Here is a 21,102-nt window from a genome sequence, read left to right as displayed (position 1 = left end):
TACGAATGATGTAGCGCATTGTACCTGGAGTCAGAAGACCCGGTTCCAAGTTTGGACACCACCCCTTATCAGCTGCGTGACTTAGGCAAGTTACTTCAGCTTTCTGAACTTATTACCCATCCTCCGGATGCTGGCTTGAAATGAGTATGCCTAGACTTTGTTCCATTATCACTCTTAAGAGGGAGAGAGAGGGGGAGAGAGGGAATCTACTGACCCGTTTCCAGCGGAGATTCAGGGAAGCCCTCCCAGGACTGGCCCCAGGCAACTTCCCGGTAGCCTGCATAGCCTCCCTGCAACTGTTGCTTGCCCCTGCCCCCAACCCACCCCCGGCTCACGGCTGGCTTGACGTAGCGCAGCTCTTAAGTAGGTGTGAGTTGTTGGAAAACTGCGAATTATTGCAGGGTCAGTCACTCCCATTTACTCTAACGTGCTTCTCTGACCGGCCGGGTAATCCCGCCTCTCCTCGTTGGGGCCCCAATCTGACCCCCACTCAGCCTCCTCCTTCGGGAAGAGCAGCAGGCGAAGAGCGCGCGTCTCACCCTCTCCCGGGCCGCCCCCAGCCTGCGCCCTGCCCTCTGCGCCCAGCTCGCCCCGTACTCGGGGGTCCAGGAGCTCCCCCTCCGGGCAGCGCGCTGTGGCCGCCGGCGGGGTTGGCAGCGGCGCCCACCGCCCGGCGGCCCCGGCGACTCACCCGCCCGCCCACGTGCGTGGAGAGGAGCGAAGCGCAACCAGTCGCGGCGCCTGCGCTTGCCACCGGTGGGTGCCTTACCTCGGAGGCCGCCGGGGGCCGTAACCCGAGCCCCGCTGCCACGACCCATATTTGCATAATTCGGTCCCCCCCCACCCCTTCTTTCAGACTCAGGGCTGGAGATGCGAGTCGGGCTCCCCTCCGAGGCGTCGTCTTGCCGGTGGTCAGCGCGGGGGCCGCAGGACGGGCCGGAGCGCAGGCGGAGTGGGCCGGCGCACGTGGTAAGAGTGCAGCTTTCTTTTCTTTTTTCAGAAACGGGACTTTCCACCTTTTTGCCGAGGGTGGGGTACCTACAAGGGTGCTAATTTTGCTGCGATTTCCTTCCTTTCCCCTTTAATTTTTATCTCCAATTGGAAAAGAGCGCGCAGCGCAAGCGAGAAACTTTCCCAAATTTTCTCTGGGCGTTTGAAGTCAGGAAGATGCCCGTCCGCGGGAGAACCAATTTCGCGGCGGTCAGGGGGGGAACCGGAGCGCCGGAGGAGAAGCAGAGGCAGCTCACCGCTGCCCCGGGGTCCTGACTGCCGCGCGCGGGGCCGGGCGGGAGCGGACTCGCAGCGGCTGCGGCCGCGGCAGGTGAGCGGCCGGGGAGCCGCCTGCAGCGCCGCGCTTCTTCCACGGCGTGGCGCCGTGGCTCTCGGCCGCCCGGGCCCCCACGAGGCTGGGGCCGTCCTGGCCCGCCGCGGTAAAGGGCAGGGCTGGGCCCTAGAGGCTGTCCCGCGCCCTACGCCAGGCCTTTGCTGCTTTGGGGGCGGGAACGGGTCTGGCAGGCGGCCACTCGCGAGGTTTGAGCAATTGAGACCAACCTCCTACGGAGCCCCGGCCAGGCCAGGAGCGCTCTGAGGGGGTGGGCCAGGGCGCGCCGGGAGATAGAAGCGGTCTGTGCAGCCAGCCAGAACCCACCGCTATCTGGACCTCTGAAAAGTTTTTAAAAATTGCTTTGGGAACTAAGCAGAAAGGTTCCCATCGGGGCCAGTTTTTTTTTTTTTTTAACACGCAAAGGGAAAAGCGCGTACGGTGATGGCTACTCGAAACTGGCGTTAGCGTCACCGTTTGCTGTCACTCTGGACCTCGCTCGGCTCCCCAAGGTGGCTCTTGGCCAGGGATAGGAAGAATATTCCTCCTCATGTGTGTGTTCTGGAGTAGCGCTCGGGTGCGGGCAGAGCGCACCTCCGGAGGGTAGGCTTTCGGGAGTGGATGACTGCGGTGGCGGCAGGTACAGGCAGTGAAGGTGAGGATGGGTGTCTTCGCAGAGCAGCCTGTTCAGCAAACCCAGGCGCCCACTCTGCCGACCAGGCATTCTGTTGGCGAGGCGAGCGCACGAGCGCGCTGTCAACAGGGAGGTGTGTAGCGTAAGGTGTGCGAGTGGGTGTGTGAAGAAGGTGGCGGGGGCAGGAGTGTGTGCAGCGGAAGTGGAGCGTGTGTGAGTGTAAGAGTGTGTGCGCGTGTGTGGCGGGGCAGGGTGAGTGTCCAAGCCTCCATCTGGACGCCCCCACACTGCCGACCGCCCAGACGCGCCGGGAAGGGCGCCCGCTCCGCGCAGCAGCTGAAAGGGGGCGGGGAGCGCGCGGGCAGAGGAAGGGGGGGGGTGTCTCCGGCTGAGGATTTCTCTCGAAGCTCCCCGCAGTTATCTGCTCCTCCTAGGGAGCTCCCCCCCCGCCCCAAGGTGCCCAAAATACTTAAACAAACAAACAACCCCAAACCTGTTCCGTTTTCGCTCCTGTATAAATAGAACAGACTTTCCAAAAAAGCAATACCGCATTCACTCTTATCACCAGCTACTTCTTTCCACCAAGTAATTCAGAAAAAAGCAGTCAGCTTCCGTGAATGCATGCAGCTTTTTTTTTTTTTCTTCTCTGCCTCCTTTTGCTTGCGGTTTTGAGCTGCCAAGAAAGTGAGTAGGGGTTTGACTGTAGTGTCTCGGCTCCGCTCGGTTTCTTTCCGAAGTTTAATTTTCCGGAATGGCTCCCAAACAAGGGCTGGGGAGGCGGAGCTGCCGGCACCGGATCTTCGCCTTTTTTGGAAAGTCCCGGAGAACCGGAATTCCTCCCCGCCCGGGAGGCCGCGCCGCAGCCCGGACCGATCGCTCTCCCACAGTGGTCTAAGCCGGACCCGTGGCGCACCCTATCCCCGTCCGGCCCTGCGCTCTGGATCCGGCCTGCGGCTCGGGCCCCGCGCCCCAGACCCCCGCGGATCCTCGCGGGCTGCCAGCCGGGAGTCGCGAGCCCGGAGGAGCCCGCGCAGCCGAGCCCCTATGCAAATCGGCCATGTGACGGCAAAAGCCGCCTGGCCCAGCCCTGTTCCTCAGTCCATATATGGGCAGTGACGTCACGGGCATTGAGGACCTGCCCATAAATACTTAGAGCAACACTTTCCGTCTAACCCGGAGAGCAGCAATTGATTAATAGCTCGGCGAGGGGACACACTGACTGTTATAATAACACTACACCAGCAACTCCTGGCTTCCCAGCCGGAACACAGGAGAGAGTCAGTGGCAAATAGCCATTTTTCTTCTTAAAAAAAAAAAGCAACTTGTTTGCTAGTTTTATTTGTTAGATTTTTTTTTTTGAGGTCGGTAGTTGCCTTTAAGTGTGGAGGGCAAAAGGAGATACCTGCCTAGGCTCAGTCCAATCCCTCTCCAAAACGGCTTCTCTGACACTCCAGGTAGCGAGGGAGTTGGGTCTCCAGGTTGTGCGAGGAGCAAATGATGACCGCCAAGGCCGTAGACAAAATCCCAGTAACTCTCAGTGGTTTTGTGCACCAGCTGTCTGACAACATCTACCCGGTGGAGGACCTCGCCGCGACGTCGGTGACCATCTTCCCCAATGCCGAACTGGGAGGCCCCTTTGACCAGATGAACGGAGTGGCCGGAGGTAAGCCGCTTGCCCCCTTCGCGGACCGGGACCCACGCAGCTCGGAGATGGTGGGGGGGTTTCGGTGCATGTGCAGGACTTGGAAGAGAGGGTCGGGGCGCGAGGTGGACGGCGTTGACTGAACTGGCTTTGAAGAATGGGAGGGGGTGCAGGAGGAGCCCGCGTGAGCGGGTATCCGGGCGTTGGAGCTGGACGCGCGAGCAGATGCACCAGGTTGCCAGCGAGCGAGCGTGCGTGCGCCGCGGCGCGCCCAGCCCCCGGCGGGCGAGGGGTGAGAGTAGGAGAGGTGCCCCACCAGGCTTCTGGGCTTGTGCGGGCCTTTCCGCTGGCCGCACCCCAGTCGCCCCTCTCCCGGGGTAGGGGCAAAGTGACGGGAAAGTTCGGGGCTCTGGAGGAAAGCTGCGCGTCTGGAGAGCCGAGCGGCGGAGAAGCCCCAGAGGAAAGCGTCCGCTGCTCCCTCCTCGGCAGAGGAGACCCGGGGAAAATCTCGGAGCGCGCTCCCCCTGCGGCCTGCAGGAGCGCCCCCACCTGCGCGCCGCCCGCGAAATTGAGGGGGTTGGCCACTCGGGGAGGAGGAGGTGGAGGGCGGGCAACGGCGGGAAGTGGCCCCCTGGCTGCCGAGGGAAGCCCATCGGGCACCGGTGCCGCGAGTCTCCTTGGCGATGCGGTGGAAAGTGGTCTCCCGCAACCCCCGCGCCTTCCCCGAAGCCCTGCCACTGTCTTTGGGCTGGGGCGAGGACGCGCGGGTGTCGGGCAAGGCTGAAAAGGTTGGGAGGGGAAGGGAACCTATAGACTCCTTCCATCGCAGAGCCCGATTCCCTCCAGCAGTGGGAGAGGGAGGAAAGGAAGGCACCTGGGATGGGTAGCAGCTGGGAAATCATTGACCCCCTTCTTTGGCTCACCTCTCAGGCTGACACCTCCGCGGCAGTGGCTGGGATCAGTCTTCTGGGTGGTGTCTGCCCCAGCCGTGGGACCCCCCCAGGCAAAGGAGAGGGAGAGAAGTTCCAGGCAGATGGGGAATTTTTAATACTCTTGTTGCTATTTTTGGGTGTTTTTATTGGGGACTAGAGCCACAGATGGCTGTATATGGGGGTTGGGAGTAGCTCATCTGCTTTCCTGGAGGTAGTTTGCGTCCTAGACTGTCACTGGCTGCCACAGTAGGATATTGGGCTAGCCTCTTCTGTCTTTGAGCCACAATTTCCTCACCTGTTGAACTCCGCCTTAGCTCTACAGTGTAAGATCCTGGGCCTTGGGGTTGGACTCATGTGAGACAGGGGTGAGAAGGGATTCTTGGCTGCATTCTCATTGCTCCACCTCCATTCTTCCTTTCCCCTCCCCAGATGGCATGATCAACATTGACATGACTGGAGAGAAGAGGTCCTTGGATCTCCCATATCCCAGCAGCTTTGCTCCTGTCTCTGCACCCCGAAACCAGACCTTCACTTACATGGGCAAGTTCTCCATCGACCCCCAGTACCCCGGTGCTAGCTGCTACCCAGAAGGCATCATCAACATTGTGAGTGCAGGCATCCTGCAAGGGGTCACCTCCCCAGCTTCCACCACAGCCTCATCCAGCGTCACCTCTGCCTCCCCCAACCCACTGGCCACTGGACCCTTGGGTGTGTGCGCCATGTCCCAGACCCAGCCTGACCTGGACCACCTCTACTCTCCACCGCCGCCTCCTCCTTATTCTGGCTGTGCAGGAGACCTCTACCAGGACCCCTCGGCGTTCCTGTCGGCAGCCACAACCTCCACCTCCTCCTCTCTGGCCTACCCACCACCTCCTTCCTACCCGTCCCCCAAGCCAGCCACGGACCCAGGTCTCTTCCCCATGATCCCAGACTATCCTGGATTTTTCCCATCACAGTGCCAGAGAGACCTACATGGTGCAGCTGGCCCAGACCGCAAGCCCTTTCCCTGCCCCCTGGACTCCCTGCGAGTCCCCCCTCCACTCACTCCACTTTCCACCATCCGCAACTTTACCCTGGGAGGGCCCAGTGCTGGGGCCACAGGGCCAGGGGCCAGTGGAGGCAGCGAGGGACCCCGGCTACCTGGCAGCGGCTCCGCAGCTGCTGCTGCTGCCGCCTATAACCCACACCATCTGCCGCTGCGGCCTATTTTGAGGCCTCGAAAGTACCCCAACAGGCCTAGCAAGACCCCAGTGCATGAGAGGCCCTACCCGTGCCCAGCAGAAGGCTGTGACCGGCGCTTCTCCCGCTCCGACGAGCTAACACGGCACATCCGAATCCACACGGGGCACAAGCCCTTCCAGTGTCGGATCTGCATGCGCAACTTCAGCCGCAGTGATCACCTCACTACCCACATCCGCACCCACACTGGTGAGAAGCCCTTTGCCTGTGATTACTGTGGCCGCAAGTTTGCCCGGAGTGATGAGAGGAAGCGCCACACCAAGATCCACCTGAGGCAGAAGGAACGCAAGAGCGGTGGCCCCTCCTCGTTGGTGCCGGCCGCCTCCACCACCTCCTGCACTGGGGGCGCGCAGGCTGGGGGCACCCTGTGCGGCAGTAACAGCAGCACTATTGGTGGAGGGTCCCTCGGCCCTTGCTCATCTCGGACCCGGACACCTTGAGATGAGACTCAGGTTGACACAGCAGCTCATTGAGGCCCTTCATCCACTGGAGCTGCACAACAAACACTACCACCCATTCCTGCCCTTCCCTCATTTCCTTGGGCAAAGGGCCTTAGGAGCCTAGCACTGCCCCCTCCCCTTTCCACTTAGAAGCGGGTCCTTCCTAAAAGTTAGCCCACCTTAGTCTCTCTTAGGTGAGTTGACTGTCACCCCAAGGTAATGGGGAGGCTCAGAAGGGGGTTGGGTGGGGGTCCCTGGCCTAGAGGGCTGAGGCATGACCCTACTTTAAAGGGTTGTTTGACTAGGTTTTGTTTCCCCTCTCTTACTTTGACTGGTTACAGGTTTTTGACTCTGGATGTCAGAAATGATCTGAGACTTTTTCTACAGTAGGTTGGGAGATGCTCATCCCTTCAGGTGGGGATAGCAAAAAAGGCAGAAGCAAAACTGATGTGCACTTTATGGCTTGGGACTGATTTGGGGGATGCTGTACAGTGGGTGAAGCATGGCCTTTATAAAGCTGCATTCTGTGGCCCTAGAACAGTGAAACAAAGCTTATCTAGTCATCTCAACCCTTTAAGCAATATGTATTATAAACTCTGAGAACAGAAGTGCAATGTGATGGGAGGGACATAGCAATATCTGCTCCTTTTTGAGTGGCTTGAGAAATGTAAAGACTATTTTTTCAGTGTATATCCATTCAGATTTTGTGTATTTTTGATGTGCACTGTTCTCCAAGTTCTGAACCTTTGGGAAAAAAAGTAAAGCATTTATGATCTCAAAATGAGTCAGAGGTTAACTTATTTAAAGGGGGATGTACATATATTCTCTGAAACTAGGATGCATGCAATTGTGTTGGAAGTGTCCTTGGTGCCTTGTGTGATGTAGACAATGTTACAGGGTCTGCATGTAAATGGATTGCCTTACTATGGAAAAAAAAACCATCATTCCCTGGGTTTAGTATGGCTGTATATTTCTGCCTATTAATATTTGGAATTTTTTTTAGAAAGTATATTTTTGTATGCTCTGTTTTGTGACTTAAAAGTGTTACCTTTGTAGTCAAATTGCAGATGGGAATGTAAATAATGCTACTGGAGCTGACTTGTTTGGTTATTAGCTCTTAATAGTTGTGGAAATATAAATGATTTATTCTAACACAAAACCACTAACTAAAGTTCAGATAAGGAATGGTTTATGACTATGGTGTAAATAAATACTTTTCAACAATATTTTTGCTTTAGAAATTACTTATGAAAGATTTATTGGGTGGGACTTCAACAGTACTCAGTGGGTTTTAGTACTTTGATCAAGCCAGGATCTCCAAGTCTTCTTTGCTAGCCTTTCTGACACCAGCCCTCTTACCCCAAAGCAATCTCCATTCACAATCAAACGCTAGCGTTCTGGGGATTTCCCCCATGCATTAGTGTAAAAGTGGGGAGGCGTTGTTTTGACTCATTGTTCCGTCCTCTATAACAGCCTATAACTACTCTCTGCTCCTGAGTGGGCTCCGGAAAATAAATACTTACAAACAAGTGCCCACTCGGAGACTACACATTTGCGGCTGTTTTCAGAACCCTGACCAGGGCCAGGAACTCAGACGAGATGTGGCTTTGTGGAAAGTGTGGTGGCGTGGTCAAGCTGGAAATGACTTTCAGGTTCCAGGATTACTCTCATGACCGCAGAAAACTTTTTGAAAAGCGCTATCACCTCTTCAGATCAAAAATGCACTCAGACACTGCTGATGACAGCATTAATAGGCTGCCAAAGGAATTACCCCAGGACTCATTTCTCTCCAGCCTTGTCTCCCCAGTTACACCTATTCAGAAGGATCATTACACTGCCATAGGTTTGGTGGGTCTGGAGACTATTAAAACGTTCACCTTTTTAGATAAGTGTATACCAGGCTTAAGAAAACCTCAAAGACAATCTGAATCAAATAGGCAAAAATGGTCCTCCATGGCACTGGATAATGGTTTGCAAAACAATACACTATAGGGGTCATTTTACTGCAAGCCTTTTGTAGTGATTTTAAAATATAAATTCACCCCCCCAATAGTTATCTATGTATCATACAATGCAGATTGTATTTGTGAAGTTATCTTTCTTTACTCTAAAATTGGACCTAAATATCATTTAACGTAACTTGCTGCCTCTGGATCCTTACACAAATGTAACACACTGGAGTGCCCACTGTTTAGCTACATCATCTGAAAACCCTGTCATCTGTTTGTCCTTTGGCACTGTTAGACTCTCTCAGGCGTGGCTGATAACAGATGGCCTGTATTTTAGAACAGCAGTGGCAGCTTCTCCTGGAAACTACTTTTTGCCCTTACCAGCACTAGAATTCGAAATCTACTTTGTGAAGGTAACTAACCCTTATTTCCTTCCTGTCCTTATTTCAAAGGTGCACAATACCTCTAATAACTACTAAATGGAAGTTTCTAAACTTCAGTGTCAGATTGTTCTAGTGACTGGTGTCATTCCATTAGATTCATATTTCCTAGCTTGTCAGCATACTATCATCCTTGCTTGGCCAATTTTCTTAAAGAAGTATGTATAAAACAATGCCACGTTTTGATAATTGTGTTTTTAATGATACTACTCTCCTACCAAAATGTCATTATATTAAAATATAATACACCTAAGTTTTATGTTATAATTGTCTTGCCAAATTTTAATTTCAGAGCACCTTCAATTAAGACAATGTAAACAATTGTTAACAAAGCAACAGACTAAAAATCTCTTTTCAATAAGATGAAATACATATTGGTGATTTGCCTTGATGTGGGCTTGGTGAAGTGGCATAACATACATACCATAAGGAACACACCTTGGTGTTTTTTCAGAGCCAAGCTTGTGGATTTTACTCCTTGATTTCAATAGGTTAGGTCAATCTTTAATCAGATTTTATCTGCTTGAAACATTCAGGGTACTGTTCACAGGTGTCTCATTTTTTACTTTGCTTAAGAAATAAAGCATATAAAGCTGTCTGCTTTCTTTTGTTCAATATGCTTTATTAAATAATATTATTGATGTTTCAGCTGTTACTGGGAATTATTATTATTATTATTATTTTTTTTGCGGTATGCGGGCCTCTCACTGTTGTGGCCTCTCCCGCTGTGGAGCACAGGCTCCGGACGCGCAGGGTCAGCGGCCATGGCTCACGGGCCCGGCCGCTCTGCAGCATGTGGGATCCTCCCGGACTGGGGCACGAACCTGTGTCCCCTGCATCAGTAGACGGACTCTCAACTACTGCGCCACCAGGGAAGCCCACTGGGAATTATTAAAAATAAACTTCTGGAGAGTAATTCCTTAAAGATCATAATGCAGTTGAAATGGTTCAGTACACATTAAAAATAGGTCTATTAAACCTAAATAAGGTTTCCAATTATTCATAAACGAGGCTATTTAATTTCAATATCCTAACTGCTAACGAAGGCAAATTGTTTGGCATATATTAGAAATGGCTGTAGTGATGCTTTAACAGTTCGATACTACTTTGAGGGGTGGTGGTGGTGGGAAAGAATGGTCAGTATCATCACAAGGGCCTAAAATGCTGCCAATCCAAACTACAATTAAATAAACTTTACAGAAAAAGGAAAGACAAGAAAATATTTAAGTCCAAAGGTTCTTTCCTCCGTGAACGAAAGTATTTTTGTTTTCTTACACTAGCTTATTTTCCTCAGGTTAAATATAAAAGGAGTGTTTTCGTTGCAGCAAAATAGTTATGATTGCATGTTAAATAATTTCAGATGTTTTGTCAATCAGGCTGTTTCAAAGATCACACTCAGGGAAATAAACTATTAATTTTAAGTTTATATTATTACTTGGACTTTAGAATCTGCAGAAGGCCCCCAGTTTTTAGTACAACATAAGATTACCATACAGACTGTGAATGTTTAACAGCAATTCAAATGTAGGCATCATAGCAAGTAATATTTTCCTTTTCCCTTTTGCAATAATCAAATAAGATTTACCTCTAAACAATTTCAAAAATGACTTTATTTTCCACAAGTACACTGATTTTAATCTAGAAATGTAAACATCGCTGGATCAGAAGATTCAGTATCTATATGCGGCTTAACAAATGATTTCCTTCTTTGCCACTCATTGAACGCGAATAATCAATGGTCAGCTTCTGTTTGTGATGTGAAGTTCTGAATTCAGAACAGGAGAGTTACAGGAGTGGCACTGCCCTCAGGTTAGAGTTGAATAGCAATGGGCAGAGCCCTGAATTAAAGATATATTGCTTTTTTGTTGAACAGTAGAGCTAGAGCACAAGACTCCAAGTCATTTGGAATAAATGAGTGATGAGAGTCCTCCTGAGATGCCTAGACTAAGGCACCTACAAGGGAACAATGCAAAAGAAGGAACATAAATTGTGAGTTTTGGGAGAAGTTAAGGGCTGTTAGCATTAAAAGATCAGATAACCCACTCCAGTTGACAAACACACATTACTTTAAAAAAAGGTCCACCATTTTCACTGATAAACAGCAGTTGGTGTAAACTCAATCCATGCAAATTAGGCTTAATAAAAAAATCAATTCTCATAAAGTAGTAGGTAGATATACAACACTCTGAATTGATATAACCAGAGAATTAAAAAGCTTTAGAAGTATTAGACAACTTCTCACCCATGAGAGGCAATTATTGCATTTGTTATTCAACAGAAAGTTAAGTGATTAGTATCATTGTGCTCATTAGTCTTTGTAGAAGACAACTTTTTTCCCACAGTTGTTACCCATATCGCAGGAATATATGGAAACACAACAGCAGCACATTAAGTCACATCTAACAGTTTATGCAGAAAGGTGCAAGGCTTTTCTGCACCACATTTTGTCTTTGTATTAAGAATATTCTTTCCTTAGTGGCTCACTAAAACAAGTTAATTTTGTTTTCACCATTAATTTACTCAGAATTATTAGTGAAACAAAAGTTTCACTGTTCTTATTGAACTAGAGAGATATAATGCTGTTTTGGCCTGTGATAATCTCAGTTACTCTTTTGAAAAGCACCTTAGTCTTCTCCATTTAACTTGCTTGTACTTGAGAACTTAAAAATTTTTCATAATGAAGTTTGAAAAAACAATTTCTCTTTTATTACTGTCCTGTTGCCAGAATGAGTTTTTGTAGCTTAGTCTAATGTACTCCAGATTGTATTTTAACCTATATATCATTATCAACAATCGTTGTAAGTTGATCAACTTTTTGCTACAATATAATTCAAAACAGGTAGGTATGTGATAACCATACACATTCATCATTGTGCTATGAAAAAAACCCATTTTGTGAACAATTTTAAATAAAATCATCATTTGCATATCTAGAATTTAATTTCAAACTGAATGGCCTGAAGAACTGCTTCAAACTGCCCCTAAGGTATACTAAACCACACCAGAATGTGACACTACCATAAAACAATTTTAGCAAACTTGGAAGAAATGCATTATGCTTGTGTCAGGTTTTACAACACAGTGGCATATCATGTTTAGTAGCATCTTTTTTGTAATTTGTTTTTTAAGAAAAGTCATTAAGAATTTGCTTTTTCATTCTATTTTTAAATTTGGGAACAAATATTCCTTCACTCTGGGCCTCTGTAACCCAGTGTGCAAAAAGAGGCAAAGGCACATACTGCTTCCCTACAGGGTCATCACTTCCCACCAATAGCAAATCTCCCTTTATTACAGATATTAGAACTCAACTGCCACATGGGCAAGTCAATCAAGAGGGCTTAGACAACAGCTGGACAAATTTTAATGTGTTTATTTCTACAGTTTGTTTTTATTAAAAGTTTTGTGAAAAAAAGAGTCCTATAAATAGTAAAAAGGGGGAAACAGGAGTGTTCCTTGGCCTGAAGCAAATGGTGTCAATACATTTGTAAACAAGGTAAAGCTCAGCCAATTAAAAGGACAAAAATAAAACTAGTCACAACACAGCTGTTCATTTCAAGCGGCTGGGAATGGGAAGTGTTTTGTCCCAAGTTTTGGTGCCCTAAAGTGGCCAGCAGTATAGTTAATTCTCAACTTTCTAGCCTTGATCATCTGTGCCTCTCTCTCTTCCTGCAGAAAACTCACCCTAGATGAAGCAAGCACTGGCTCTCCTATTTGAGGGACAGGGTTCTGAGAACACTGACACCAACAACACAGCTGGAATCATCAGCCCTCTGGAACGTTAGAACTCCTGAGAGAATTTGAAACAGTCATGAACATTATCCTCTACTTTTGCAGGAAAATACTGGAAGTAAATATGGGCACAGAATTTAACAGCTGGCTAAGGGTGTTTTACATTCAGTTGTTTGGAAGCATACCGATTCAGCTCCTCTGAATCTTATGGTTAGAAAATACAGAATTACCCTATTACTTCTTAAAGTACACTAAGACAAAAAAAGTCACTTGAGGATAATATAGTTTTTGCATTAAAGGTGAATCTGCAACAAGAAATCTGCTCAACTCAGAGATCTGGAGACTCATCGGGAAGCTCTAAGTGTCCATTTGTCACTGAGATACGCAGGTGCTTGAATTTCTTATTAGATGCTGCCAGAGTAGCCCAGATGTGGTTACTGGGCAAGGGGAGGAAAGAAAATAAATCTTGCCCTCTACATGCATAGTTATGTTTGGGGGTAATCCCCCAACTCTGGAAAAATGGATTTAATTTTCACAACGACTTCATTAGGCCGGACAGCTCACTTTAAATAATAGCACATCTCTTTAAACCTAGTTTTTATCAATGTCTTGAACTAAAAACAATTCAAACCACTAGGTCATGCAAAGTCAGTAAGTTAGAACTATAACAATACGGAGTAAAAGGGCATAAGGATGTAAGTGGAAAACAAACCCTATTTACCCAAAGAGGGGGGCGGAGAAAACCACTTAGTGTATTTTGTATAGGACGGGGAACAGAGGAAAGGAAATTTTCATTATGGCTTGAGGATGGAAGCGCTTCATATAAGACCCCTGCCCCCTCCCCACAAATCAAAACCCCAGTGGCAGTGACAGAGCCAGGAAACAACCTAGCTTCCCCGCCTGCTCCGCCCCCCAAACGGTGCCCGGTGGCTGCAGTCCAGTCGCCGCGCTTCGCAAGGCTCCCGAGGAAGCGGCTACAGCCCATTCCAGTAGATCCAACGCCCAGGCCTGGGGGAAGGAAGAGAGCCCTTGCGATGGGTCGCGGTCAGCCAAGCCCAGATACGAGTAGGGCATGTCTTTGGCCCACCAATCCCGGGCGCCGGCGGCTTCAAGGGAAGACCTTGGGACCTGGATAGGGCTCCCCCTCGCACCAGAAGTCATCGGCCTGCGGGGTCTCCAAGAGCCACACCTCTCGGGGCAGGTCACAGGCCGAGCCGGAGGCCTCCCTGGCCCTGACAGGCTCCAGCACCCGGTAATAGTGACAGTCCCGGCCGTCGTCGGGGTCGTAGGGCGGGGCCAGGATGTCTAGGAAGGCGGCGGGCCCCTCCACAGCGTCGATCTGGTGCAGGTTGTCCCGGTGTGGCGTGAGGACGCAGGGGCCGCTGGCCGCCGTGTACTCCGCCCGCGAGCGCAGCACACCCGGCCTTAGCGCTTCCCGCTCCCTCGGCTGCAGAGGCGGCTCGAACTGCTGCTCTGGTGGCGGGGCCCGCGGCCGTTGCCCGCTGCCCACCTCCAGCTTGTCCATGCAGCTGATGCGCACGGTGCCGTAGAGCACCTTGAGGATGCCGTGCATGCCCGGGTGGTCGTGCAGCGGGATGGAGGTGCCGCTCTTCAGCAGGAACACGCCGAGGCTGAAGCCGTCTGTCTCGCAGATGTGCATATAGGTGACTGGCGGCAGGTTGGGCCTCAGCGGCTGCAGCGTGGCCTTGCGCGGGGAGATGTTCAGGTCCTCCGCGCGGACCTGGGTCAGCAGGCTCTTCAGCTTGCTCAGGTTCTCCGGGAAGCCCTGCGACATCGACGCCTCGGGGCCTGGCGCCTCGCCGCGGTCGGAAGAGCTGCGGCTGCCCCCGCTGCCCCGGAAGGTGAGGCACGCCTGGCGGGCGATCCGTTGGATCAGGGAGGCCATGTTGTCTCGGGGCATGCCCTGCTGTTCCTCTGCGTGCCGGCCCCCTCCGCCCCCAGCTTTCCTCCGCCCCTTGCGGTCCCCGGCGGCCGCCACGGCTGCCCGCAGCCCCCGGCGAGGCAGGAGGCCCCGCAACTACCGGCCAGTCGGGCGCGCGGCACTACAGCCGCCCACCTCAGCGGCCACGCGCCCGCAACGGCCGGGCGCGCCCGCCTCGCGCTCCCTTCGAGCGCGCACGCGCACGGCCCACACCCCGCACTCACGCTCCGGGAGCAGATACCGGCCGCGCGGACGGTGGTAGGCTTTGCCTTACGCCCGAAGCTCCATTCATGCGGCCCGCACCTACGGCGGTGGTCAGGCGTTCCCGGCGCCTTGCAGAGCATGCTGGGACTTGTAGTCCGGTATTCCGCATGCGCTCTCAGAGAGTTCCCTTTGTCAGCTGGAAAAGGGAAGGATTAGATATATGTGTCATAAAGCGACCTTTAGTACGGTCCCAAGGTGTTTGCTTGTTTGAAGAAAGGCGAACTGGGGCACCAGAGAAGTAGCCAGTTAACTACAACTCCCGGCATTCCTCAGCAGGTTGAGGTGACGCACTTCCGGCGTCTGGCCTGTGGTGTGGTGGAGGCTCTTGGCAGTCTCAAGGAACCAGGCAAGAGGGTCGTTAACCTTCTGACGCCGCTCGGGCCCGGTCAGCGTTACAAGGTCGCTTTCCTGTGGCCTTAGCCTTGGGAATGAGGCTGTTGAGTTAACTTTAGCTCCTTGTGGCCGTCCAGGCGGCACTGTCTGCCACAGGGGTTACGGGACGGCGCTTTCGTAATTTCCTAAGTTTCTGAGGAGATGAGAGGGTCGAGACTGTCCGGGGTGAGCGCCACAGTTACTGTACCCAGCCTTCCCCAGCTGTTGTTTGCATCAGGGTCTGATGACGCTGCTCTTCTGGTTACAGAGTACGATAGTTTTTTGGTGGAACTTGAGAGGCTATTTGCTGTGGTCACCGATTCTGTATACTAATGGTTATCAAACCTTAGATTGCCCAAGAAGCACTTGGTTAGGGGAGGAGGGGAGCTTTTTAAAAATATAGATGCCTGGTCTTCATCCAGAGATTGGTTCATTAGATGATTCTGAGGCATCCTGTGAGAAACCTTGTTGTGGGAGAATCAGGCAAACTCTTGACCTTAACCTTACCCTGAGTTTAGAGTCCTTTTGGATTTCCAAAGCTAAACAAGGGTTTCTTACTCAATTTTGTAATTGGAGTGGTGCAGTAAATTCTCTCCAGTTAAAAAAAGGCATGCTTTTTTAGTGGGCTATGTAACCTATCTAAGGAGCACTCAGTATTGGTCAGGCATTGTGTTAAGTACATTACCTGATGAATATTATACTAATCCTCACAGCATCTCTTAAGAGGTAGGCATCATTATTATTCCCAGTTTGCAGATGAGGGAATAAGTTGCAAGAGGATAGCGAATAATTGACGGGGCCTAAGCAGAGCAGAAATAAGTACAGTTTTACCAAAGCCGGCAGCTTGAATTGGTGTTAAAAGCATTAAATGTGGAGTTAGGATATTGTTTTTCCTGCCTACTGTGCTACTTACTGCTACTTAAAGTTGTCTGTCTTTAGCAGACTCTACCCTTTTATATCCTCAGTTTACTTACTTGTAGAATCTGGAGTTAGGGTAACAGTTATTCTGAACTCTCCTTACTCATCAGAAGACCCTGGGGAGCATTATAAAAATAAAGATTTGGGGGTCAAACCCAAGAGATTCTGATTCAGAAGAACTGATGTGAAGCCCAGAATTTTTATTTTTAAGATGCTCCTTAAGTGATTCTTAATTATCAGCCCAGTTTGAAAACCACTGCTAGATCTGTAAATAATGAACCAGTTCTTAATATTTGGTTATTTCGATTGAGAGGGTGATTGTTTTAGGAAAGGACTCTTAAGTTTTACTCATTTTCAGAGGTTGCCATGCCATTGTTAAAGTACTTAAATGTACTGTCAAAGTTCACGTAATGAAATCCCATGCAATCTTTTTCTAAAGTGAGGAATATTTAAGAGAAAAAAATACCCTCTATTCATGTAAAAATCTGGATTTTTATTTATTGATTTTATTTCTATTAAGGTATAATTAGTGGGAGGTGTAGACTCCATAGATCACAGACTTTATTAACACATCTGTTACTTCTTAATAGTTGTCCGTACTTATTTAACTGAAGCTCATCTATAAAATGAGATATTAAGATACATGTTTAAAACACTGATGATACCATAGTAGCTGTCTCATAATAGTAGCTATTACTATACTTTCAAAATTGTTAAAAGCTGTAAGGACCAATGAATTTAAATAATATTGAGCAAATATTGAAATGGGATTTGCTTGTCTTGAGAATTAGGTTCAAGGTAGAGATTTTTTAAAAAAAGATTATTTTTACTGGTTAACTATTCACCTGGTAATACCATCCCTCAGGGCCTTGCTGTTCATTGTTTGGCCTGAGAGTGCAAAGTTTCCTAAGACTGCCTTTATCAGAATCACCTGGGAGTATTTGTTGAAAGTGCAGCTTCTCAGATCATCTCAAAATCTTCATCTGTATCTTTTGCACATTAAAGTTTTTAAGAACTGCTGAGTGTCCATAAGGCATATGGTACTTTTTTTAGGCCACAGACAGGCTACCTCCGTAATTCCTTTTTTTTTTTTTTTTTTTTTTTTTTTTGCGGTACACGGGCCTCTCACTGTTGTGGCCTCTCCTGTGGTGGAGCATAGGCTCTGGACGCGCAGGCTCAGCGGCCATGGCTCACGGGCCCAGCAGCTCTGCGGACTCTCAACCACTGCGCCACCAGGGAAGCCCCATAATTCCTTTTTGAAACTGTCCTTAAGAGCTGCTCTAATGGATGAAATCCATCCTAATGGCTTTTGCCCTGAAGAAGCATTTTACAATATTTGGCCTTCTGCCCCACTGTCAGTAGCATAGGCTGACTGGGTTTCTATTACCAATAACGTCCTTCTTTTTATGCTCCTTGTTCTGTTTTCCTTTGTGTTGCAGTAAGCAGAATGAAGACCAAAAGACATTCAGAAAGGAGAACAGACAAAAGAGAAGTGATAGTGAACAAGTGCTAGAAATACAAGACAGAAACAAGATTTGGGAAAAGTTTGGGACAGATGGAATCTATCATTCGATAAATAGTGAGTATTTATTAGGTACCAGGCATTGTTCTAGGCTTTGAGGATTTGGCAAAGAATATTGGAATTCAAGGAATTTACGTGTGTGTGTGTCTCTCTCTGTGTGTATGTACTTTGGGGTTGGAGGTTGTTACACAATACAAATAAATGAGCAACATAATTTCAGAGATGAGTTTATAAAGACAAACAGGATGGCGGTGTGATGTGTGTGTGTGTGTGTGTGTTATTGAGTTGTCAGGTGTGACCAGAAGATAATATTTGGTTCTGAATATTAAGGAGTCAGCTGTGGAAAAATCTGGGGTCAGCATTCCAAGACTAGGAAAATAGCCCTAAGGATGTCAAACAGAGTATTGGAGACCATGACTTTGACCAGATGTAAAGGAACTTGGTATAATTGGGAACAAGAACGAAGGCTGGTGGGGATAGGCTATGTAGTGACCTTCAGAGTTCCTGGAGGGAGATGAAGTTGGGGAGGTAGGCAAGGGACATATTCCACAGGCCTTATAGACCCTGATTGGGGTGTTACAGGGAGTTGAGGGCCATGGTAGGGAGTTGGATTATAAGTGTTGTAAGAAGCTTTCAGAGAGTACTGGGCAGGAGAATGACTTGATCTGTTTTACACTTTTCAGAAATTGGTGGGCGGGCGATGTAACAGTGTAGAAGCCCAGTTGAAGGCAGAAATCTAGAGAAAAGAAAACTAGTGTAAAGATTAGCAATCTACTTTGTAGGTGGAGCTGCAGGGCTTGCTGATGAGCTGTTGCTTTGGCAATCTATTTCTTAAAGTATATTCTTTTCGCATATTCTTTTTCATGAGTTGACAGTTATGTGGTGATAGGTAAGACTGATAAAGCTTAAATCTCACCTCCTGCCCACATCTAACTATTAAATTTAGGAATGAGGGAAGCACACAGAAGCATGAGTAAAGCTGAGATTTTTTTTTAACAGTTGCTTAATTAATCAGGAAGCAAGAAGAATTGGAAGAGCCCCCAGCACGCATGCATACACACACACACACACACACACACACACACACACATACACATATACACGTATCTTTTCTTAATTCTACCTGCTCATTTATATGATCTATTCATTCTTTGGGAACTTGGCTTATATTTTATCTTTCATTCTTCTTCCCCTGGCCCTCTTCTTTATGAGGACTTTTCCTTAATTCATGGGATAGATCATCTTCTGACTTTTTCTCAAATCATTTTTCTTTCTTTTTTAAAAAAATTTAATTTTTTTGGCTGCGTTGGGTCTTCGTTGCTGCACGCGGTGAGCGGGAGCTACTGTTCGTTGTGGTGCGCAGGCTTCTCACTGCGGTGGCTTCTCTTGTTGCGGAGCACGGGCTCTAGATGCATGGGCTTCAGTAGTTGTGGCTCGCAGGCTCTAGAGCACAGGCTTAGTAGTTGTGGCACACGGGCTTAGTTGCTCTGCAGCATGTGGGATCTTTCCGGACCAGGGCTCAAACCCGTGTCCCCTGCACTGGCAGGCGGATTCTTAACCGCTGCACCACCAGGGAAGCCCTCAAATCATTTTTCAGAATTTGTTTTGTCCAGCTCTTTTGATCATGCTTGGAACCCAGTCAAAAGAGTACAAAAGTACTGACATTCTCAAATGCTCAGTGTTGCTAGCCTACAGTAGGCTGGTAGTTTTTTTGAAGTGGGCAGGAAGGTTTCTTTTTTCCCAGTACCTCTTGCCAACTTACTCCTATATCTGCCTTTTAATTTGCTATAGAACATGATAAAAATTGATAAAAATTTTTTCTACTTTTGGACTCAGTTGTACTTATTTATATTTGAAATATTTTGGGTTTCTATTGTAGCTTTCCTTTCAGTTTTTAAGAAATTTAGCATATGTTTTCATCCATTATCATGAATGAATGTCAAGTTGTAAGAAAAAATAAATAGTTGTGAAGGCAGAAGAACTAGTTCTAGGCATGGCAAACATCCGTATTTTCTTTTGTCTCATTTATCTAAAATTATTACAGCGTAACTCTTCTTAGCTCTGTCCATCTCCACTAAGGTCTTATAAAGTAACTCTGCTCCACTCTACTCTGATTTAACTTTGCATGGTTATCTGAAATCAGATCACTTTGGTATATGGGCTGTTCCGTTAAGTATGCCAGGCCCAGTAGTTTGTAGTGTTCAGGTCAGACTTTAGGTGTTCACGTTGCACAAAAAAATTGCAGAGGTTGTTTTTTGTGATATAGCTTTATTTTCTGTGTGGTTCTACATACTGATGAATGTAGGGTTGGGATGGAGAAGGACTTAAACTAACTCCTTTTTCTCTTCCTTGCCAGTGTCTTTTTTCAGGCAATGGGAGGCAAGGGAGAAAGAAATTAAAAATTGGGAGCATGCAGAGAGAGGTTGAGGGGGAAGCAAAAAAAGGTGTGGCTTTTGCAAGTCAATATTGTAGAAAAGTTTTTGTGATGCTCAGTGTGAAGCATAGCCAAAGGCCCGGAGTCACCATTTTTGGATGTGATTTAACACTCCCCTTACCAATTTGATATTAGAGAGGTTTTCCTCTTCTCCTTTAAGTAGTGCAATTATTATAAGACTCAAAATAGTTCTGAACTGTAAATTAAATCTAAACACTCTTTACCTCTCTTAATTAACTTTTCCCCCCAATTTCATGCTTCTTGTTTTTCTTTCCCTTTTTTTTTCCCTTTAAGAAGACATGAGGTATCTCCACCTCCTCCGCTTCCCCATCTGTCCTTTTCCTCTTGGCTGAAAGAGAGATGTTTTTTACTTTATATTTATTTTAATTAATGGATTTGAATCGCAAGTAGTGAAACAGTTGATGTTCATCTTCAAGAGGCAGTGAAAGGGAAAATCATCCTCTTTAACTTAGCAGAAAAGAACTGGATGTTCATTGCTGGTGCCTACCTGAAAAATGGCTGTGAAAGGGGCAGAGGAGGGTTCCAGAATTCTCTGTCCTTGCAAGGAATAGGCACCATAGCCCAGAATCAAGGGAAGTGGGAAAACTCTTGAGAATGAAATCATACTTTCTTGGGAAATACCTTTCTCAAGGGATGCTTAGTAAATATTGCTTGATGATTTATGGTCCATTGATTTAGGATCAAATTCCCTAGGAACAAAATATCAGGGTGCAATTCAATTGCTTGAACACTCTGATTAATAAAATCCACCATAAGTTTATCATCTTCTCCTTTTCAGTTGGGCAAGGCGAACAATAACTTTAAAAAAAATCTGCTCCCTTGAGTGTTCACCTTAGATTACATCCTGAGACATTTGACTGACTTGAAATAAATAGGGACAGTATTACATGTGTTTCTTTGGAGGAGTAAAATGCTACTAATCAAAGCCTTTTGAAAATAAGCAAACAAACCAAAAACCTTGTCCAGCTAGATGCTCTGTTACAGCATTTAGAGGAAGCCTGAGAAATGACGGTACAATTTGAATGTGGAAAGCAGGAATCAAGGAAGAAAGAACAATAGACTGACAGGATACCAGTTCTACTCCTGGTTCTAGCAACCCAGTGTGTGACTTTGGGTAAGTCATTTCACTTCTTGGAACCTTGGTTCCCTTATATATAAAATGAATAATTTAGTCTAGATGATTTACTACTTTTCTTCCAGCTTAAAAAAAAAACCTTATGAATCTAAAATATTATATAAAATTAAGTAGTATAATTTTATCCTGTGAAATACTGCAGAGCATCACAAAAGACACTTTTTAAAA

General features: G+C 47.8%; 2 protein-coding genes and 1 long non-coding RNA gene across 7 annotated transcripts; 2 read left to right on the top strand and 1 right to left on the bottom strand.

The window, feature by feature from the left end:
- Positions 1–861: 861 nt before the first annotated feature.
- Positions 862–7,434, top strand: EGR2 (early growth response 2). Of its 5 annotated transcripts, none has more exons than XM_029245661.1 (3): positions 862–969; positions 3,410–3,618; positions 4,959–7,434. In XM_029245661.1, exons 2-3 carry the CDS (start codon positions 3,450–3,452, stop codon positions 6,206–6,208), a joined length of 1,419 nt encoding a protein of 472 aa, XP_029101494.1. In that variant the 5' UTR covers positions 862–969; positions 3,410–3,449; the 3' UTR covers positions 6,209–7,434. The 5 variants fall into 5 exon arrangements, with proteins under 5 accessions (XP_029101494.1, XP_029101493.1, XP_029101498.1 ...); XM_029245660.1 differs by having other exon boundaries at positions 871–969; positions 3,510–3,618; XM_029245665.1 differs by lacking the exon at positions 862–969 and adding an exon at positions 3,112–3,232 and having other exon boundaries at positions 3,510–3,618.
- Positions 7,435–10,189: 2,755 nt separating this feature from the next.
- ADO (2-aminoethanethiol dioxygenase) lies at positions 10,190–14,249 on the bottom strand. Its single transcript, XM_029245622.1, has one exon. The coding sequence runs from the start codon at positions 14,245–14,247 to the stop codon at positions 13,435–13,437; it is 813 nt and encodes a 270-aa protein (XP_029101455.1). The 5' UTR covers positions 14,248–14,249; the 3' UTR covers positions 10,190–13,434.
- A 589-nt stretch (positions 14,250–14,838) lies between these two features.
- On the top strand, positions 14,839–20,897 carry LOC114908885. The gene is made up of 3 exons (XR_003797060.1): positions 14,839–15,090; positions 17,262–17,401; positions 20,784–20,897. It is a non-coding gene; the product is annotated as an uncharacterized LOC114908885 (long non-coding RNA).
- The last annotated feature ends 205 nt before the right edge of the window (positions 20,898–21,102 follow it).

Source organism: Monodon monoceros, unplaced genomic scaffold (assembly GCF_005190385.1).
Source record: "Monodon monoceros isolate NGI ecotype Baffin Bay Population unplaced genomic scaffold, NGI_Narwhal_1 Super_Scaffold_4, whole genome shotgun sequence".
Lineage (NCBI taxonomy): Eukaryota > Metazoa > Chordata > Mammalia > Artiodactyla > Monodontidae > Monodon > Monodon monoceros.
Note: the sequence above shows the minus strand (reverse complement) of the source record. Positions and strands in the feature narration are given on the sequence as shown.

What these genes read in the sequence shown, in the direction of transcription:
- EGR2 (XM_029245660.1), top strand. Translation starts at nt 871, where the DNA reads ATGCGAGTCGGGCTCCCCTCCGAGGCGTCGTCTTGCCGGTGGTCAGCG. An exon ending in GGAGTGGGCCGGCGCACGTG is followed by an intron (nt 970 to 3,509) that starts GTAAGAGTGCAG and finishes TTTGTGCACCAG; the next exon opens with CTGTCTGACAACATCTACCC. An exon ending in GATGAACGGAGTGGCCGGAG is followed by an intron (nt 3,619 to 4,958) that starts GTAAGCCGCTTG and finishes TCCCCTCCCCAG; the next exon opens with ATGGCATGATCAACATTGAC.
- ADO (XM_029245622.1), bottom strand. Translation starts at nt 14,247, where the DNA reads ATGCCCCGAGACAACATGGCCTCCCTGATCCAACGGATCGCCCGCCAG.